The 18,737-nt window shown below is 44.0% G+C and overlaps 1 protein-coding gene and 1 long non-coding RNA gene across 5 annotated transcripts in view; both read left to right on the forward strand.

The window, feature by feature from the left end:
• Positions 1-125: 125 nt before the first annotated feature.
• On the forward strand, positions 126-8,240 carry LOC121093348. The gene is made up of 5 exons (XR_005829553.1): positions 126-2,522; positions 2,673-2,776; positions 3,418-3,467; positions 5,125-5,204; positions 6,202-8,240. It is a non-coding gene; the product is annotated as an uncharacterized LOC121093348 (long non-coding RNA).
• A 10,205-nt stretch (positions 8,241-18,445) lies between these two features.
• Positions 18,446-18,737, forward strand: part of MSI1 (musashi RNA binding protein 1) — a 59,426-nt gene continuing 59,134 nt past the window's right edge. Inside the window, exon 1 of one of the 4 annotated variants that reach the window (XM_040605285.1) lies at positions 18,446-18,562. In XM_040605285.1, coding sequence (XP_040461219.1) covers positions 18,512-18,562 — 51 coding nt within the window. In that variant the 5' untranslated portion in view covers positions 18,446-18,511. The remainder of the gene's footprint in view (positions 18,563-18,737) is intronic. The other 3 variants (XM_040605325.1, XM_040605304.1, XM_040605314.1) reach the window with 3 other exon arrangements.

Here is an 18,737-nt window from a genome sequence, read left to right on the forward strand (position 1 = left end):
GTGAGGGGACTGAAGCGCTCGAGCTGCGGCAGCCGTGAGGGGAGCAGGAGCGGAGGAGCCTGGGGCTCCTGAGGGGCCTGCAGAGGGGCACGGAGGCAGGGGGGTGGCTGTGGCAGCTAGGTGATTTGTGGTGGCTTCTAACAGGTGTAGGAGGGCGACACTGGGTGGGAGCCGTGACTGCACAGCTCTCCAGAGCGGAAGGAAGCGTGTTGCTATGTGCCATCATGTACAGGCCTGGGGAGTGGTACCCCCAGCATGCATGGCTGTGGGTTTCAGAGATTGCACATTCAGCGTAGGTGGCCTAGGAGACTGGCCTGCCATCCTATGTAGACTTTCCTGGTGGTAAAGCAATTGCACAGCTGTATTTGAGTTTCTTTTATGCAACAGCAGGGAAGGTCTGTTGTATTTGTTACTGAGACCTTTTTTTTTTTTTTTTTTTCCACATGAGGGACCAATCCCATTACTGCAATATAAAAGCTGCTTCAATCATGACAGTAAAAAAGATGCTAATGAAATGCAGTTTTGTAACCACTGATGTGTTTTTAATTACGTGGGTTCCTGGGATGATTCTGCTGAAATAGTAATATCACTTGAATAAACACAAAAGATCTGCAGGAAAAAAAAAAATCATAATTAATTTGCAAATAGCTAAATCTTACTTTATTGCAGTTCTTTATTGCAGCCTGATGGTTGGCTGTTTGACCTTTGGTAGAAACCACGTAGATGGAGAGTACATTTTCAAACACTTAAAACCTCACAGTAAAATGAGAGGACTCTTGTAGTGGATGCGGAGACTGAAACAGGCCAAGTGGAAAGCAGAGAAACAGGCTTTCAGGGTGGGATGGTGTTAAGGTCTGTCTGTGAGGGAGTGGTATGAAGAAATTGTATTTTTCTTCTAACAAGGTATAAATGTTTGTGGAAGGAGAAGGAGCAGGTTCCTCTGTCATTCAAAGCAGGCATCTGTGAAAGATGAAGATGAGCTTAAGTAAAGTGCAAGAGCTCTGTCCTGGTTCGGGGTTGTTACTGCACAGTGCTGCTCTGGCCAGGGGTAGTGCAGACTCACATTTCACCTTGGTCCCCTGAAACCCGTCACTTTTCTGTTGGCAAGACCAAAGCACGTAGCGTGGCTGCGTTGCTGTTACAGCATTGTTAGATGGTAGGAAGTGGTGGTTGCTGCTGGGGAGTGTGATTTCTTTTCTCTTTTTCACTTGGAATAGGGCTCATGTCCAAATTTACTGTGTAGTTTATGGGAATGGTAAGATGGCCAGGATCTCGGAAGGCTGTTGTGAAATGTACCTTGGCATAAAGATATTGCTCAGTTGTTTGTTTATTGCATTTTTGCAGTGTAAACTGATAATAAGTACATTGGTTTCTTTGTTATTATCTTTATTTTAAAAAAATCACAATTACCTCTTCCAGTAATTTTCTTTCATGTTACTTCATTTCATTTTAAGTCTTGCTTACATACTGAAAGGATAAGTTACTCCCTGGTGGCTTTGTGTGTACCTACAGGAGTGTTACTCAGTCTTCACCAACATGATGCATTTTCTACAGTACAGACCTGAAATCACTGCAGCTCACCATGTGTGCGCACAGCTGCTTTGCTGAATGAGGTTGGGAATGTTATGTCATGAAGTTCTTGTCCACATTGCAGGTAGATCTGGCCTTTCTCCACCTGCATCCCTGGGATTTGTGCTTACAAGATGTGTAATATCAGAGTTTTTAAAAGGAATTTGCGTGTGACTTTTCTTGGGAACAGAAGATGCAAGAATTAATTTGTATAATCTTTAATTGATGAAACCAAGATTAAGTTCTGTATCCTAAAGCAAATTATGGTGGTGTTTTTATAGCAGGAGCTACATAAACAAAACTACTCATTTGTAGCAAAAAGAGCTCTAAGTAAGCAACAGACACTAATGTTTACAAATGAGAGAAAACAAAAAAGGATCCACAAAACAAGAAGCAAACCTCTGTCTAGGATGAGGAATGGTACTCTAAAATGAAAAGGACATGAGTTGTGCTGCTGCAGTAGCCTCAAACAGCAACATGCAAGTGTCCAGCAGGAGGTGAGAGCAGCCGAGGTGTGCTGCCTCCCTAGTTCTGCCTTGCACCTTCACTCCTCTGACAGTCTTGAAAATGCTCTTCTGAGAAGGAAATGCTCACAGAGAGCAGTATGTAGTAGTGGCAACTCTTAGTGCAGCTGCCCCATGTTAAAAAGTACCTTGTGAGCACTTCTACCTATGGACCTCCAAGGGGTTCATGGAGAGAACTAAAAATGGAGTTCACTTCTGTCCTGAACCTGAGTATGGTGGCGGTTTCACTGCAGTCTGAGTTGCAGTGATTTAAAATGGGACTTTCTTAGCCTTTATCATCCCAGCCGTTTCAATTAATTTTCATATTAGGTGTGTCAGGAGTCTAATGGGTCTGACTCACGTCATCTTCAAATGTGGTGTAAATTGAGAGAGACTGCTGGAAGACAAAAGATTCCATGTGAAAAATTTCTTCTAGCTGAGGGAAGACAGGTAGGTATTTGAAGAAACCTAGATTATTTTTGTTAAAGTATTGTGAAGAATGTTTTGATATAGTTGTATAAAATATGTTTAACTGTGCACTATGTAATAGTTATCACTGTGATAATTGCAGTCATCCTGACAGCATGTGTTTTTACAAAGGTGTGGGAAAATACCGGTGAATGAACAGTTATCTCTGCTACTGGCTCAGTAGCTCAGTCTGGATTATTGACCTGTGGTGTGAAAACCCCCTCTTGTACTCACTGGTAAGCGCTGCTGCCTCACAGAAAGGAGTTCATTTGAATTCCAAAGCTGACCTATTTAAGGGCCTATAGCTTGATTTAGAAGCTAGCTTATCATCCTTTAATATCCAGTTCTAAATTCAACATTTTGAGGAAGTTTCAACATGTAGATTTTTCCAAAAGATCTAGCATCCTGGGAGTCTTCTGGAGTGCAAAGATGTTACAAAGTTAGCTCTGAAAAAGGGGGTAAAAAAAAGGAAAAAATGAAGTGCAGGTAGTCAGTCACTTGTGTGGTGGTGGGACAGGTGGAGGTCAGGCCAGAAATCCTGTAATCTGACTTGGCTACCCAGTAAATGTCTCCTGTTGGGTATGCAGCAGTGACATGTAACATTTTGGATCGTATTGCTTTTCAGTTTAGCAAAATTTGAACAATTGCAGTGAGATGGTGCTCACTAGAGGTGGAGTTGACTTGCTCTGCTGAAAAAGAAAGCTTGGATTTGTATGTACTAACCACAGAAACAATTGTGAAGGCAAGAGGCTTTAGCTTTCAGGTAACTGCCTAAAATTCAGTGAGTGTTGAGATAGGGAGGTTCCACTATAACTCAGACTCAAAGGACGCTTTCTAAAGACTCATCTTTCACCTTTATTTTTCTTACTTTTCCTAGCTGCAGGGGTGGATAGCAGAAGAGGACATGGATAACAGCATGAATCACTGGTGAGGTGTGATTTATAAAAGCCTTTAATACGGTCAGCTGGGTCCGAAGCCTCTCAGAGCAATGCCGGGCTGGCCCGCCTGGTGGCAAACTGCTTTCACTGGAAGCGCCTCTCCGTTTAGGAGGTTTGGGAACAACAAATGGACTCATTTGGATTTCAGACTGTAATCTCATCTCTGTGCATTTTCAAGTTTTCAGGGACCTGCTCATCTCTCTTGAATAGCAATGTTTCCTCCGTCAGATACTGTCTTAACAAACAGAGTTCACACTGCAGAGATAGTGTCTGTGTCTCAAACTTCACAGTTTCGGGAGGGTTCTTCATCTTCTCTCTGTAGTCCTGGAACTGCAGAAATCAATATTCCGACATCTGTAAATCCTTTGTTCCCCTTTTCACCAGGGCTTTATCAGCTTTGGGAGGGGGGAAGAGGGCGTTGAGAGTGCCATTGTCCCTTCTCTCGGGAATGATCTGGAAGTACTATGCAAATCTTCATTTGAAGACCCTGGGAACTGGGGGAGGGCTTTAGCTGCCGGCTCAGTAGGAGGGGAACTCTGCATCCCTGTTCACACTCTCCTGCTTCGTGCAAGGAGCTGGGAAGAGTTTTTTGAACTCACAGAAAAGACATTTTGTGCTCTATGCACTTCTGTGAGGCTTTGCCCTCCTTATGTTTCCTGCTTTGTGCTTTTTTCTGCCAGCTTCTTGTAAATATTTGTGTAAGAGTTGGATAGGGAGAGATCTAAGAGCTGCAATTAGCAGTGATGAAGTCAGAACAGTGCCGGCTGCAGCACCCCTGCAGCCTCACACCCTGGAGCCTCCCACCAGGTAGTGGTGCAGCTCCAGTGGTGCTAGTGAATATATAGCCCAGCATCCTGGCACTGGGACAGAGTAGGGGCATGGTTTGTTTCAGTAAGCCAATGATTCAGCTGGTCAGGAGTAGTGAAGTAGTTTGCAGTTCTCAAATTATCATATTGTAGCCAGATCTTAAAAAGCCTCCTCTTACTGGGGCAAAGACAGACCAGTACCTGGTTTATGAAACCCTGTAGTCTGTCCTGGCTTGGCTCAAAACTCTGTGTCACCTGTTTTGTATTAGGGCAGGGTCACACTAACCGCCAGTTTCCTGGAAGCTGTGTAGGGTCCTTCTTAGGCCTCATGGAATGGGAAACATCCTGACTGCCTAGGCACATGGGTGAACAGGACAGCCGGGGAGGGAGAGTAACAGATTATAGGCAGTTTTGTATTTATAAGCTACTGTAAAGGCAGTCACAGTTGATTTGATTTTCTGACCTTCTTTTTCATGGCATCAGTCCCATTGTTTATTTTTCAAACTTTGAGGGGCATTGTGTTCTAACAAACTAAAAAATACTTTTGAACAATGACATCCCTGGAAAACGCAACACTGTTCTCTCTCTCTCTCCTGGTCAGCTGAGAAGATGCAGCCTTTGAAGAATCTCACCACCTGTCAAAGCCATAGGAACACATGCCATGAGACCTGATTCTCTGTTATGTCCCATCCCATGTTGTATCTGAAGCATTGTAAAACACTAGTGTTTTGTTCTGCAAGTTCTTTACTGCTTTGTAGAGGGAAAGTGCATCACAGGCATAGTTTTGTATGCACAACTGGGTCTAAATATGCTTTTTTTTTTTTTCGTGTGTAACTCTAGAGTGACTCAGCTGGCTTGAGTGAATATCCCCTGGAACTGTGCTAGCTGGAAGCCAGCCTGGACGTGCCTTCTTGCTTCCTGTAAGTGCTCCCACTACCTGTGCATACTCACGCATCCATGTAGATGCTTTTCTGAGTACACTTGTTTGCATGCAGGCTGGTGTATGAAGGCACATTCTTCTCACCCACTCTTCACATCTGCATGCAAACACACACGCATTCTCAAGTGCACACATCCATTCCCTTTCCCTCATATACATTTGTGCACATACACAGACCTTTTTGAAAGCTCCTGTTTTCAGAAAGGTTTTATTTATAGGTCCTGCCTGGTTGTGAATGTGAAAGGGAGAAAGCCCCTCAGAGGGTTCCTTTCATGTGTAAATCAGCCTAGGCTGAGAGCATTGGGGTCACTGAGAGGAGGATTTCACTCTTAATTACTCAGAGAGAAAGCAGGCAGGGGACTTTCTCAAACTAATAGGGTTGTTCTCTGCTGGGGAAAGCAGCTTGAGATGGCCCAAGTTTCTCTTGCATCAGATTTTGGGCTCTGATTCACAGGCCTCTCCTGCCAGTGCCAGAGCTGGTGTCTGTGTGGCACTTGGAACAAACAGTTCAGCTTCCAAAACAGCTTACTTACTAAAGATGGTTATGTTAGTTCTGATAATTGGGTGTTCTTTGGAGACCAATGGAAGAACTGACCTAGTCTGCTTTGGTTTTATGCCACTTTTATGGAAGAATTATGTTAGTTTGTGCTGTGTATATCTGTGACTCCATCTGAAGACCTCAGTATTCCAGACCTGAAAGCTCCCACCTCTCTGCCAAGTAGAAAAATGTTATTGTCTAGAGATTAGTCCAGTGAGCAGAGCTCTGAACTTGGACTTAAAACCAGCACTGAATTCCCAGTTCAGCCACTGAATGCCTTTGTGACCTTAGCTGTGAAATGGTGTAATCTTCTCTCTAGAATGAGGCTGTTAAGAGCAAAAAATATGGATTGTGATACTCTTGGTAATAAGGCTGCGAATGCCAAGGTATATGTGGGCGATAAGTGTGTCTGAAGAGATGTCTTTTTCCTGGAATGCAGTGTAAGCAATGCGGACTCCCCTGCTGAAGTAGCGTTGTCACCTTCCATCCATTGACATCTACTGCGGAGATGGGAACACCCTGATCACAAGCCACTTGGTTCTCTACAGGAACCGCAGGACCTGTTTGTACAACCACAAGCTCACATGAGGTGCAGCCACACTTTGCAGCTGCCAGTAGTTGCAGGGAAGAGATCTGTGTTGTCAAGTGCATGTGCACATGCAGGCAAGTACATTTTTCTAACTCCAGTTGACTCAGTTAAATTTATATCCTCTCATCTGTGCCTCCTTTTCATATGGCCTCTGCATAGGAAATAAATGCTTTGAGGGCTGAACATTCCCAGCCTGTGCACAAGCAGTCCCCTGGGAGCCCTGATACAGGATTCTTGGAGCTGTGTTAGTTCAGTTTGCCTGGGAAGGCAGAGTTTTCGGTCCAGGAGCACCTGTTTGAGGAAGCTCACAGCAGCGGTGGGGGCCATCGGCAGATGAGGTCAGCAGTCTGAAGTGCCTGCAGAGGTCAGAGAGAAATGAATGGGTCATTTCTTTTGCAAATGAAGAGCTACAGCCTGGAGCAGCCGTAGCAGAGCCCAGCATGTGGGTCCAGGCTGTTCCTTTTATGAGCTGATGGAAATGGGGCCCAAAAGGACTTCCCTGATGGAGTTCTGTCACAGGCTTTGTTATCTTCACCTCCTCCAGCATGCGCTGGGCATAGAATATGGATTGGGGGTTATCCTGTCTACCAGCACAGTCAAGAGGACGAAGGCTTTATGGCTGCATAGAAAACCTAAGGCTGCAGGGTATCCTTATTGCCATTCCAAAAGGAAAATCTTGTTTTAAGATGTAGAACACATGTTTCTTTCTGCTTTAGTGCTCCTTTTTACACAGCCTACACTAAAATGTGTAAATACAAGGGCTGCTTTAAAGTAATGCACATAACTGAGTAACAGGGGTTAGAAAGCCTAGATTCTATTCTTCGTTCTGGTGGTAGATTGTCATTTAATTTGACAAAGCCCTATGAGTGACTTACACCCCATGCCTCACTTTTTCTGTAAAATACTGAAGAAAGTAGGATCTTTTTCTAAAAACATTTTTAGGCTTTGGAATACAGAATGCTTTATATATGCAAAATGTTGCTGTTAGTAGCACTGTCTGTCAATGTAATATCTTTTGGTCTACTTTTTATGCAACAATGTTACTTTGTCTGAATTGTTGATTTGGAATGAATTTTATGTTATATAAACAATGTCACTTCTGTCTTGAGTTTGTTCTTTCACTTCTTTGCAGACCACCAGGGAACTTCTTTCACTGTGAGATTGTAATGGGAGGTGGAGACACCTCGAGGAGAAGGTCGAAACAGACAACAGCAATTACAGTCAATAACATCTATGACTTAAGAAAATCTTGCCTCGATTACAGGGTTTTGTGTGGTCTGTGTGTGCCATCTTTCCTATGTACAGATACTTAAAAAGGCAAAACATGGAAAGAACTGTTTCCCTTGTAGGAGCTCCAGGAGCAGCTTCCCATTATTATATGGTCTTTTCACAGCATCAGATAGAGTGGGGCAGGGTGGGGACTTTAAGGGGAAGGCAGCTAAGGTTGGGGTAACTGTGCTCACAGTTTTTCCTCACTGCTGTGCTGTTACAGCTATGACAAGCAACTGGAGGTTAGAACAGTCCTGGGACTGCCAGAAGGTGTACTAAAAAGGAAAATGAACTTAGGTTTAGATTTTATTTTTCAACCTCTGCTATGTGTGAAGGATTGGTTTTTATGGCTTTTATCTCTGCTTTCCTTTAGAAACCTCAGGAGGACTGTCTGCCCTTCATGTCTGTTTTGACATGTTTTACATGCGTGATAAGGAGCACAGCCACTCTCGGTAGGTTGCAGAAAGAGGACATAAAATCATAACATGTCTTCGAAGGGGTAAGCGTGCTCTTTGTTTCCTAGAAGCATCAGCCAGGTTTACACCACTTCGTATAAGAACTGCTGCAAGAGAAGATGAATGTTTCTGAGGGCTTGGGGACAGTTTCATGTTTGGGGTAAGACTGAGGTTAGCCATGGAGCCTGTGTCCAGGCAGTAATTTGACAGCAGACATGGGCACACAGTAATGCAGTCTGTGAAAATCACAGAAGCCTGCTGAGTTATTGTGAGCTGGAGGAGCTTTTCTGTTTGTGGGCACATGGGTCTGCCTGCCTCACATTGTGCAGACATAACTGAGACATAAAGGAGGCTGGCAAATTGCAGAACACTGATGGAAAGGGGGGACAGGGGGCTGAAGAAGAAAAGTTAAGAGTTTGTAGACAAAGGCCTCAAGCATAGTTGTGAATGCCTAGCAGGTAGTTGGTCTTTAAATGAAAGCGTTTATCAAGTAAAGTACTGATTTAATGTGGGAATTGGATAGATATCTGCAAAGGTTTTTGCACTCTGTTTGCAGTGTGAGTACAGGAGGTGTTAACAGAGAAAGCAGTTTTACTTTCTACCAAGGTGTATGTTTGTTCATGTACTTAAACTATATAGGGCAGGCAGTATAGATGACATCATACAAAGTGAGACACAGACGACATCATGGGGTATGGGCATATAATGTCCCCACAGATTATGACTGATTGTAAATGAGACATATAACTTGCTTTCCTTCTGGTAATATATTACCATACTGTGAGCTTCATCATTGGATTATCCAGGCCCTTGCACCAGCCACAGCTTGCTGCAACTTGCTGATGCTCTATATCCCCCTTGTCCCACAGACCCACTCCTGTTTTACCTTGGCAATGCACCCTACTCAGCATCTCCATTATGAGCAGCGCCTTTCTTGGACCATACATTATCTCCTGTCACTGCACTGGGACCCCAGTGTTGTGATGTAGTTGCTTGGCTGTAGTTGGCAGTGGCTGTGATCAGACTGCACATCCGTGCTGTGCCTGTCACCGAACCGATAGAACAGATGCGTTACACAGCACAACCAGCAGCTCCATTCTGGTCAGTGTGTATCCCCTTTCTGTGCCTGTCAGAACTGTTTTAGGGAATGTAACAATTTCTGCATGGCAGGTTGATAGGCAGTCCCTCTGTACTTCCCCCAGTATCCTACCACAGCTCTAGCTGGTGCACAGGGTTGTAGTAGTTTGAGATTGGTCCCTTGTTTCAATTTCTTTTCTTTTAACTTTCAAAAACCTCCTTTTGAGCCTTGAACCATTCCTACGCTGGAGGCTTGTGAATTAATTGCTCAGGGCTCACAAGTTGCTGATAGATGTGTGCAGAAACTAGCTACATGGTTGACCATTCCTGTAAATCATTGGAATCTTCATACGTTTCATCCTGGGCTTCTCCTTAAAAGCCCTTCCCAAACTGGATACAAGACAATGAATATCAGCAGGCACAGCTCCCAGTGACTACAGTATTGTCACATATCCAAAAGCCTGGTGGGAGGAGCAGACATTAGGTCCGAATTCATCCTGGCAGGGAGATTCAGCTGAGAGGAGGAAAAGAAGGTCAGAGGCAGCTCCAAGGAAACGGCTTTGGTTTAAAACGTTTCATTAAAGTTTTCACACTGGAAATATAAAGTACGGGGAATACAATTTCTTGGCAGAGGAACCACATTTAGTAACAGTCCTGTATACATTTGGTACTGTATACAGAAGGACACAAAATATATCCCTGGCTATCTCAGCAAAATTATGGGTCCTTTTTGTTAATGTGACTCTTCCAAAATAGTTTACATAATCTGGGGATGGTTGTTTTTATCAATATTGATAAAAGAAATTCTTTTTCCAGTAGACCATTGCTCTCTGCTGGTAGCCACACAGCCTTTGCTGGGCAGACTAGATTTATCTAAGTAGTGTATCTATCGGTGACAGTCCAGCTGGGAACACTATTGGAATGCTCACCTCACATTGTTTCCCTTCCCCTCTGTGTCTGTCTGAATTTTCCTGTTGTAACTTAGTAAGATAATCACAGTCACCCTGTTGATTTGACGAGCTCTTTTTTTGAAGATAGTTCTTGCCTGCCACTTGAGCTTTGTTGCCTCAGGATGTTTTACCTCCTCATGCAGGCAGGGCTGGGAGTGTAGACTGGCACACTTGCCTGTGAGATTTAGCAATGCAGGCTTATGGCAAACATCACCAGTGAGGAGCTAGGAAATGGGATGCCAGTATGTCTCATCTGTTTTCTTCTTTTGGGACATAGCTTGACCAAAGAACTGAGCAGTTGAAATGTCACAGAGGAGTATGTGGTATGGATGGATTTTTTAACAGGAAGCCAGGATTAGTCTACATTGCATTTTTTTCTGGTTTAGGTTATAGGTGAAAAACTTGGAGGGGCTTTGTCATTACATCCCAGTGGCAGTTTTAATTTACTTTGGCTTAGAAAGAAGTGTTTCCCAACAGACTGGCAAAACAGAAGCACACATACAGTGCCCTGCAAAGGTCATTCCTGACCAGACCCTGCAACAGCTGAAGTACAGATTGTCAATTTTTCACACTGCCAACCCCTGTGGCATGTTTATACCCAGGTTCTTTTGTCAGCACGTAAATAATTTTTACGTTCTTCACTGACTATGTGAGGCAGTGTGTTGTCAGGGCCCTGGGTGCACCAGCTAACTTTACAACTTCTACCCCCTCTCCTGCAGGTTTGGCTGCTCGTGTTCAAGGTCTGCCCTTGAATGGTGGAGTGTAGCCTGGGATCAGAGTGCTGTGAAAAGAGCTGTGTGCCAGAGAGCTGGGGAGGAACCTGATGGGGCCTCCCACTTCGCTTGGGAGCCATGGCACAGAGCTGCCCTTGTCCTTGGTCCTCCTCTGGGGTAGGCTGTAGGGGTGTCTGTGCTTCGCTGTGGACCTTGCTGATCCTGACTTTGACTTTCTGGCTTGGCCTCAGACCTGGCTCATCCCTATGGGTTTGTTTGACAGTCATTGGGCTCCTGGCTAAATGTGGTTACTGTCACCAGACCTGTTCTGCTCTTCTTGCTTGGTCACTGTGGCACTGTGCCCCTTTATACTGAGGTCCTGTCTCTGCTGGCCTTGCTGTCAGCCTGGCTTGCCTTTGCTCCTCCTGCTCCCCAAGCTCCTCTGCAACTGCTGCATTACCCTGCTCCTGGCATTGACTGCAGCCTTTTAGACGCAGCATCTCCATCTGTCTGGGAAGTCAGAGAGTAAATGGGCAGCGATACGAGAGACATTGTGGCATCATGCTGATTTATTGCTATGACAAATAAGGAAGATGTGGTGTTAGCTTTGCCTCCCTTCATTTCCAACTTCCTGAAAAGACAAACCTAAAATCGAGTCTATTGGGAAGAGCTCGGACCGCCAAGAAAACAGCCGGCAGGAGGAGCTCTGTAGACATTTCGCTGGATCATTTTCGGGCAGTCACATAGCTCCATGTTTCAAGGGCATCGCTTTAGATCTACTTTCTTGGGACTTCCTTGCAGACAAACCACCAGCAGCAGCAGACAGAGGCAACTTCGTGGTATTGCAGTTGAGCAGCTCCAGTGATTTATTTTTAAATTTTTTTGAGACTTCTGAGGTTCCTTCTCCCATTGTGATGCCTTTCTGTGTCATTTTTTGAGAAAATTAAGGTGTTCCTTAAGATCCTAGGGTTTCTTTTTAGCCCCTGGAAGGGGACAAGTGTTTTATATTCCAAGAAAGCTAGTGTAAGATTTTGTGGACAGCATCCTAACCCCAGAGTAAGGAATTCAGAAGCAATGCTTGTCTTTGAAAGATATCCTCCTGGATTCCTCATGACCTCTGAGGGGACTTGTAAGCAAAGAGCTCCAAAACATATCAGTACCACTCTGAATATTGCCTGGACAAAGTTATTCAAATAGTTCTGCCTCCTTGTGTAAGTTCATCTTTTTCTTCTCTGAGAAGCAGATATGAAGAACAGTAGTTGCCCTTTTGCACAGCACTGTGTTCTCTTTAGTTAGGTGCAAAGTATCACCCTGCTTCTTAAAGCCAGTCCTGCAGCCCTGAATTGCGTGGGCCCCATGGCCGTGCCTCTGCATCACCTTTAAAAAAGAATTAAGATTTTATTTTTTTTTTAATCGGTAAATTCTTTACTTTTTTAAAATCTGCCCTTCAATTATCTAGATGGGAACTAGGTGCCTTCTGGTCTTGAATGTTGCTATAATAATTATTTTGATCCTGACTGTGCCAGAAACTATTCTAATGCATATCAGTGTAAATTAAGTCAATAGAGATTCTTCAAATTTATCCTGGTGTTCAAGAGAATGGAATTCATGCACTTCAATTTACAGCTTATTAAGTGATCAGAATTAATGAACTTGCAACAACCTTTACTGTTCTTGTTTACATGTTTTCTTCCTATTCACTCATAATGTACATGATTCAGAAAAAGCAGAGTTGAAAAGGCAGTGTGTGGGTCAGATATGTCCCATGGAGCACAGCATTGTGCTTCAGGGTGTAATCATATTTGTAAAGCTGTTATGTAGAAATGGCACCTTCTGACTCAGCTGATGCACAGAAACCCAGCTCCTTTTTCAGGACTCTCGCTGCATTCTTAAAGCAAGAAAAATATTTGTAGTGAGGAACAGGGAGGGTGTTTGTCAGTGTCACTGGAATTTAATAGAACAGAATAGTAGAACAATTCCTCCTGGTTTTGGTGTTTGCGGGGAGGAGTGTTGAGTATTTTTTCAGTGTGGTACCATATTTCAGTTTGGAGGTTGGGAATAACGCAAACCATCAGATCCACCTTTCCTTTTATTCTGAGATTTGGAAGTCATTTGGGATGTCACCAAGAAAACCTCACAGAAACCCTCTTTTTCCCAAGACCAACTGAGGGTTGTCCCACTGGTTCATTCAATTCAGAGTTGGAACCATGGAAGGTTCTCTTTGATTTCATAATGTTTAAGGCTAAACTTGTGAGGTTGCCTGTTCATCTGGGCATCATTTGTCTCTGACTTCGTGGAACACAGGACAACTTCTAAATGCTTCATCTGATCAACAGCAAACATTTCAGAGACTTTCTGTTATTACTGGAGAGAGGACACCACTGATGTGCGAAAGTACTAGAAAATCAAAAAGGGGAAAATAGGGGAGCAGTAATTTACGTACCACTCCATTTGTAGGTGAAGCAACTAGGTGGTGGCACTCGCATACCAATGTTTTTATCTCATCTCTATCAGTCTAGAAAAGCGATCATGTTGGCACACTGGAAGATCTGTCACCAGATAAATACAGGGCTTGTACGCAACCTCTGCAGAGCTGGAGGAGAATGGAGATCCGAAGTTAGAAGGAAAAAGGGTGGGGGATGCACAGCAACCCCAATATGAGGTAGTTTGAGGGTACCCCACTACAGCAGCAGTGTAGATGTGTGCACAGAAACCCTGATAAGGACATTTAGAGGGCCCATTTACTCAGGGAAAAGTTAGACGGGGCATTAAGATGCTATTGTAGGAGAGAATGAGGGATTCCTGAGGAAAATGTTGGGATCACAGCAACCTACGCACAACCTGGGGCATATGCATGCCCCAGGCGTTGGAGGGGGAGCTGAGATGTTTGGAAAGGAGGCATTTGTGCAAGAGGGGAATGCGGCTTATGGAGTAAATCCTTGTATAAGAAAGCAAAATCTTCAAAGGAATGGCTGTAGATAGTGAACTACCCTCAAGAAATGAGAAATTGAGGGCTGGCCAGCCATCTTGCACCGAGCAGCTGGGCTGACAGAGCTGCTAAGAGCAAGGGGAGCCAAGGCAGCAAATGGGAAAGGTTGTTTCAAACCGTGTGGGCTGGTTCTGGCCGATGTATGACTTGCTGAAAACCAGAGAAACTGGTTAGTAACTCAGGCAGGCTTGAGTGGAGCCCAGGGCTGGACAGAGCTCAGAGCAGAGCCACACTGTGAACTTGGTCCCTGCAGAACAGTTGAAACTGCCTGCCTGGCTGCTTCTCTCCATGCTGGCGTGGAGGTGGTGCATCTCAGGGGCTACTGGGCAGTCCTTGTGCATGAAAGCACCATGCAGAGGCAGGTGACCTCTGGAAGTTGATGTATAGCAAATTCCTAGTTCTTTTTACCTCTTTTTGCTTACCAATGTTAAAAGATGAGAGAGACCCTCAGAGGAAAGACTAGTGGAGTGATACTGGACTCATTCTGAGGGCTCGTAAAAATGGGGTGGGGAGAGTCCATGCTTGCATTTGAAGAAGGCAGAGCATGCTGGATTCACAGGACTTGGCTTTAAGTACAATTGACTTAAAACTCTGATGGAAAACCAAATGGGTCTTAATACAGGTTTCAAGTACTGCTCTATTTTCTGAATTTGTTACCTTTTTTCTTCTTTCCTCCTTAGTGCTAAGTGTTCAAGCCCACAAAGCAATAACTTCATAACACTGCTAGTATTTCAGAGTTCTGTTTCTTTAAGAAGTTCATAAAACTTGTCACAATACCCCAGTAAAGCTCTTTCTGCAGCGCTATCTAATCCAAAGTAGTTTGTATCAGATTTATGTTCTGGCAGCTCTGTGATAAACTTGGACTCTACCACATTACAAACACAAAAGATTACTTAAAGTTGTTGTTACCGAATTTGAAGGACTCCTTTGTTTCATGGAGTCCACACCCTTGTAGCAGGGTTGTGGTCTCCAATGGCTCTGCACCTCATACTTTTACAATCCTAGGCAGCCTGGAACGAAGACATTTCCACCAGTGACAATTTAATATTTTGGTAGATTTAACCTGTTCTTTGTGTTAAAATTGTGCATGTCAAAAACCCACAGAAGATATAAAGCATTGGAGAATTCACTGGGGTCTGGTATTTTGACCAAAGAGTCTGTGAGATGTAAATGTTAGATTTCTCCTCTGTCATAAAAGTCCCCTTAAACCTGATGTCTCAATTCATAAGGCTTCCCTGAAACCCTGGATGAACCTTGTGAAGTTCCTAGAAAAGGACAATTATGCAGAAAATTATCAGACTCCTGATTCCCCTGGTGTGAGACCTTGCAAACTTGAGCCTGAAAACATAAAGGACTGAAACTATGATGTCAGTCACACCCTCAACACAAAGATTATAGGTGTAACTAGAGGAGGAGTTCATCACAAAATCTCTCTGATCTGAAATCAAGCAGAACTCTGGAAACAGCTGCCAAATACCCAAGGCCAGAGACCTCTCATTCTGGGAACAGTTCTCAAGTTATCCAGTGCTCTAAAGCTTGTTCTATCCCCAGTTTATGGGAAGAGGAAATATTATGGACATCCATTGTAGAAGTTGGAATGTTTGGTTTGGTTTTTTTGTTAAAATGAATCTACATTTGGCTGAAGGAGTAGTAGTTTTTCTTACTATGACTCCAGGAGAAAAAGACACTGTTTCTGCACTTCCAAGTGAGAAGCTCACCTTGTAACATCAGGTGTACCCTAGGGGTGGTAACTAGCAGTGACTACAGTACAGTCATTAATAGTACAATGGTCTGTACTGTCTAACTGCCCCTGGAGCAAAAGATCAGTTTAATAATTAACAAATTCATCTTTAAATTACCTGTCTTGAAAAGGTTATATATTACTTGTGTGGGACCATGCAACCTGGTCTCTATATTGTATCTGTAATCATACCATCACTATTTTGCGTCTTCATTGTCTGATTCTGCTGACATTTGTAAAGCATTCACGGAATCTGGAGTTTTTCTTCTAGTGTTATATCCCAAACACATGACTCCAGCTCAGTGGGATGCTGGTGCAGGATCACTCTGCATTGCTCTAAGACCTGTTGGAAGTTCAGGCGTGCAAAGGCAGCAGCTGAACAGGGCAGGGACAGGCAGAGGACACAGTGAACTTATCAGCTGGCTTCTTGTTTCCAGCCTGATGCTCTGTACTGTTGTGTTCTGCTGTGAGAATCCTTTAATTCTTCTTCCCTTTGGGTCTCTAATACTAGCAGATGGAAATCCAGCTCAACTTTCAAAAACTTTGAATAATTTATTAAGAACAAAATTGTTGGGTCTGAGAGCTGGTTCCTTCTCTCTCTCTTTCTCCTTTTCTCTCTGCAAACTGCCTTTCAGAGGCAAAGTTTCTAATTACAGGTCAGGGAGGCAGGTTTAATCACACAGCAGAGCCCTTGATGCAGCATTAGAGAGTGTTATTTATACACCTGAATTAATAGGGATGCAGCATTTCAGTTGAGAAGAATAAGGTGGTGTTCGATTTCACTCTTTTTATGTGAAACAAACCACATCAGATTCACTGGGCTTTTTGACCTAAATTATTTGGATTCTGAGTAGCTAACAAGTAACCGCTGTGCAGAGCTAGAGCAAAAAGAAGCAAGAATAGACAGAACTGCTCACATAGCAGGGGAACAACAGAAGCAGGATGTATCAGAAAAAGCTGGGAGGGGATAGAAAGAGGAAGCCACTGGGGAAACTGAACAGGGTAAAAATACATATGTAGCTGTCTGTCCCAAGGAAGACTTTTGGAGAGCGGCAGCATCCACAGAAGCTGAAGGGCAGTCTGCAGTATGTAGGCATGCACTCGGACACCTCAAAATATTGTTCTTTTAAGGCCAAGAATAGGAGAGGTGGAGATGAAACCTGACGCGTGTGAGGAGTCCCTTGTACTCTATGCTGCAGGGAATGGGATCCCTGCACCATCAGCACTTAGAGTTACTGTCAGCTTTTACTGGAGGTATTGGTTCTGTAGCACTGAAAAGAAGTAGGGAGTCCTGGGTGGGATTGTTCCTGCAGTGTCGTGAGTTCCAATGTGACTTATTTACAGCAGCACAGAGATTAATTTTCTCTGCTGTTTTGAATATGAAACTCTCAATCCCTGTGGACTTTCATCCATTTTTATTTCTGACATACATAGTTTGGTTTCATGTTTGTTTTTCACTTGGCTGCTTGGAAAGTCTGTGAATATTTCTAGGAGTTTTCTGGACTTCTTTTAGGGTTAAAAAATGGGAGACCTGTGCCTGTGTATCTGATTCTCTAAGTTATGGAATACACTGAGTTGAATGAGATCCTGGGGTCTGGAGTCATTGTTCAGACCCTGTGATAGGTTTGTGTGTCTCCCGCTAGTAGATATGTTGGGCCATGTGATGGGAAAGGACCCACAACACCAAACTATTCCTTCTAGGAGCAGTTCTCCTGGTTGTGGTTAATGCACCTCTCCCACAGCACGTCCAGGTACCTGCAAAGCTATGAAGCTCGCTGTGACCTGCCAAGCCAACGTATCTGCCGTGTGAAAATCCCAAAGCGACAGAGAGTGAGCATTGCTATGCTTCAAAATAGCTAAAATGCAGGTTCTGTGGGTATGGAGCAAAGCATAGCAGCCAGAATACTGGGTCTTATGCTCAGTATGTGAGACTTGGCATGGCCTTGAGTCCTAGAAGCTGTATTTTGCTGCAAGTGGTAGATTTCTAGAAGCTGTACTCAGCAGTCTCTAAGGTAAGAGACAGATGAATGCAACGCAGTCAGTATCAATATGATATATTACTTAAGGAAAAAAGGTTATCTACTTTTGTAAATTTGCTTTCAATCCCAAGATTTTTTTTTTTTTTGTTTAGTATACCTAGACTGTGAACCTTGTTCTCATGCGTGTCTGCAAATCATTACCACAGCGCTGGAGCAGTATGCGCAGGGAATAGAAACTGATTCACCAGGTACAGTGTCACAGTGCTCTGGCCATTGGATCCGTCAGGCAGGGCCTCCAGCAGTATGTTGGGAGTCAGAACTGGGTTGCAAGGTGGGTGCGAACTCAGTTGCAGAAAGGAGGTCACAAGCCTGAGAGAGCAAACAAAAGAGGAGTCTTCAGCAGAGAAAGATGGAAAATACTGCTCCCCTGGACACAGTGGGAGCAGCCCAGCTATGCTTCCTAGGCGTTGCGTTGCCAACAGGAGATTTTCTACCAGGCTGCAAGGGAGGAGGATGCAAGGTCTGTGTGCACTCTCCCTGTGACATCCCTGTTATTACTGTCACATGCAGGTGGCTGACACCCGCTGTGACAGAGGCAACCAAGGGTTTGGTGTTGTGCTGTACTAGACAACTTGTCGGGTGTGTGATAGTCAGGCTGCCCTTCCTGTGGGAGGAGATTTAGAGAGCACTGTTGCTTTTTGGTACGTATGTGGTTTTCTCCTCCAAAAATAGAGCAAAAATCTGTTGAAGTGGGAGGATTTCAGAGATGGGAGAGGATTAGCAGTGATGACATGGATGGTCATATTTCAGGGCAAACACCTGTAAATCAGTCTAAGCCTGTAAGTAGCAACCTATTAAACTGAGTTCACCTCAGCAGCGCTCACCCTGTGTCTGTTCAGGAAGGCTGGAGCCAGCTACTCAGTCCTCAGAGTAGAGTACGGCTGGTGCTACAAGCTCAGCCTTTTCCCATCTTCCGTACCAGTGCAAATGGAGCAACTATGGATGTTTACAGCTGACAAGACAAAACATTTTAAAGAGGTGATGACATCTTTTAAATACGTCTTGTGCATTTCTGCTTCTGTCTTACCCCATTTCTGACCCTTCTTGGAGATCTGAAATGCTTTTCCTTCTTGTTTTGTTTTTAGGGGCATTTTAGTAGAGAAATTCTTTTTAATGTTAGAGATGTTAGATCAAGTCTTCCAGTGTTGCCCCT

The sequence above is a fragment of the Falco naumanni genome, chromosome 1 (genome assembly GCF_017639655.2).
Source record: "Falco naumanni isolate bFalNau1 chromosome 1, bFalNau1.pat, whole genome shotgun sequence".
Classification (NCBI taxonomy): domain Eukaryota; kingdom Metazoa; phylum Chordata; class Aves; order Falconiformes; family Falconidae; genus Falco; species Falco naumanni.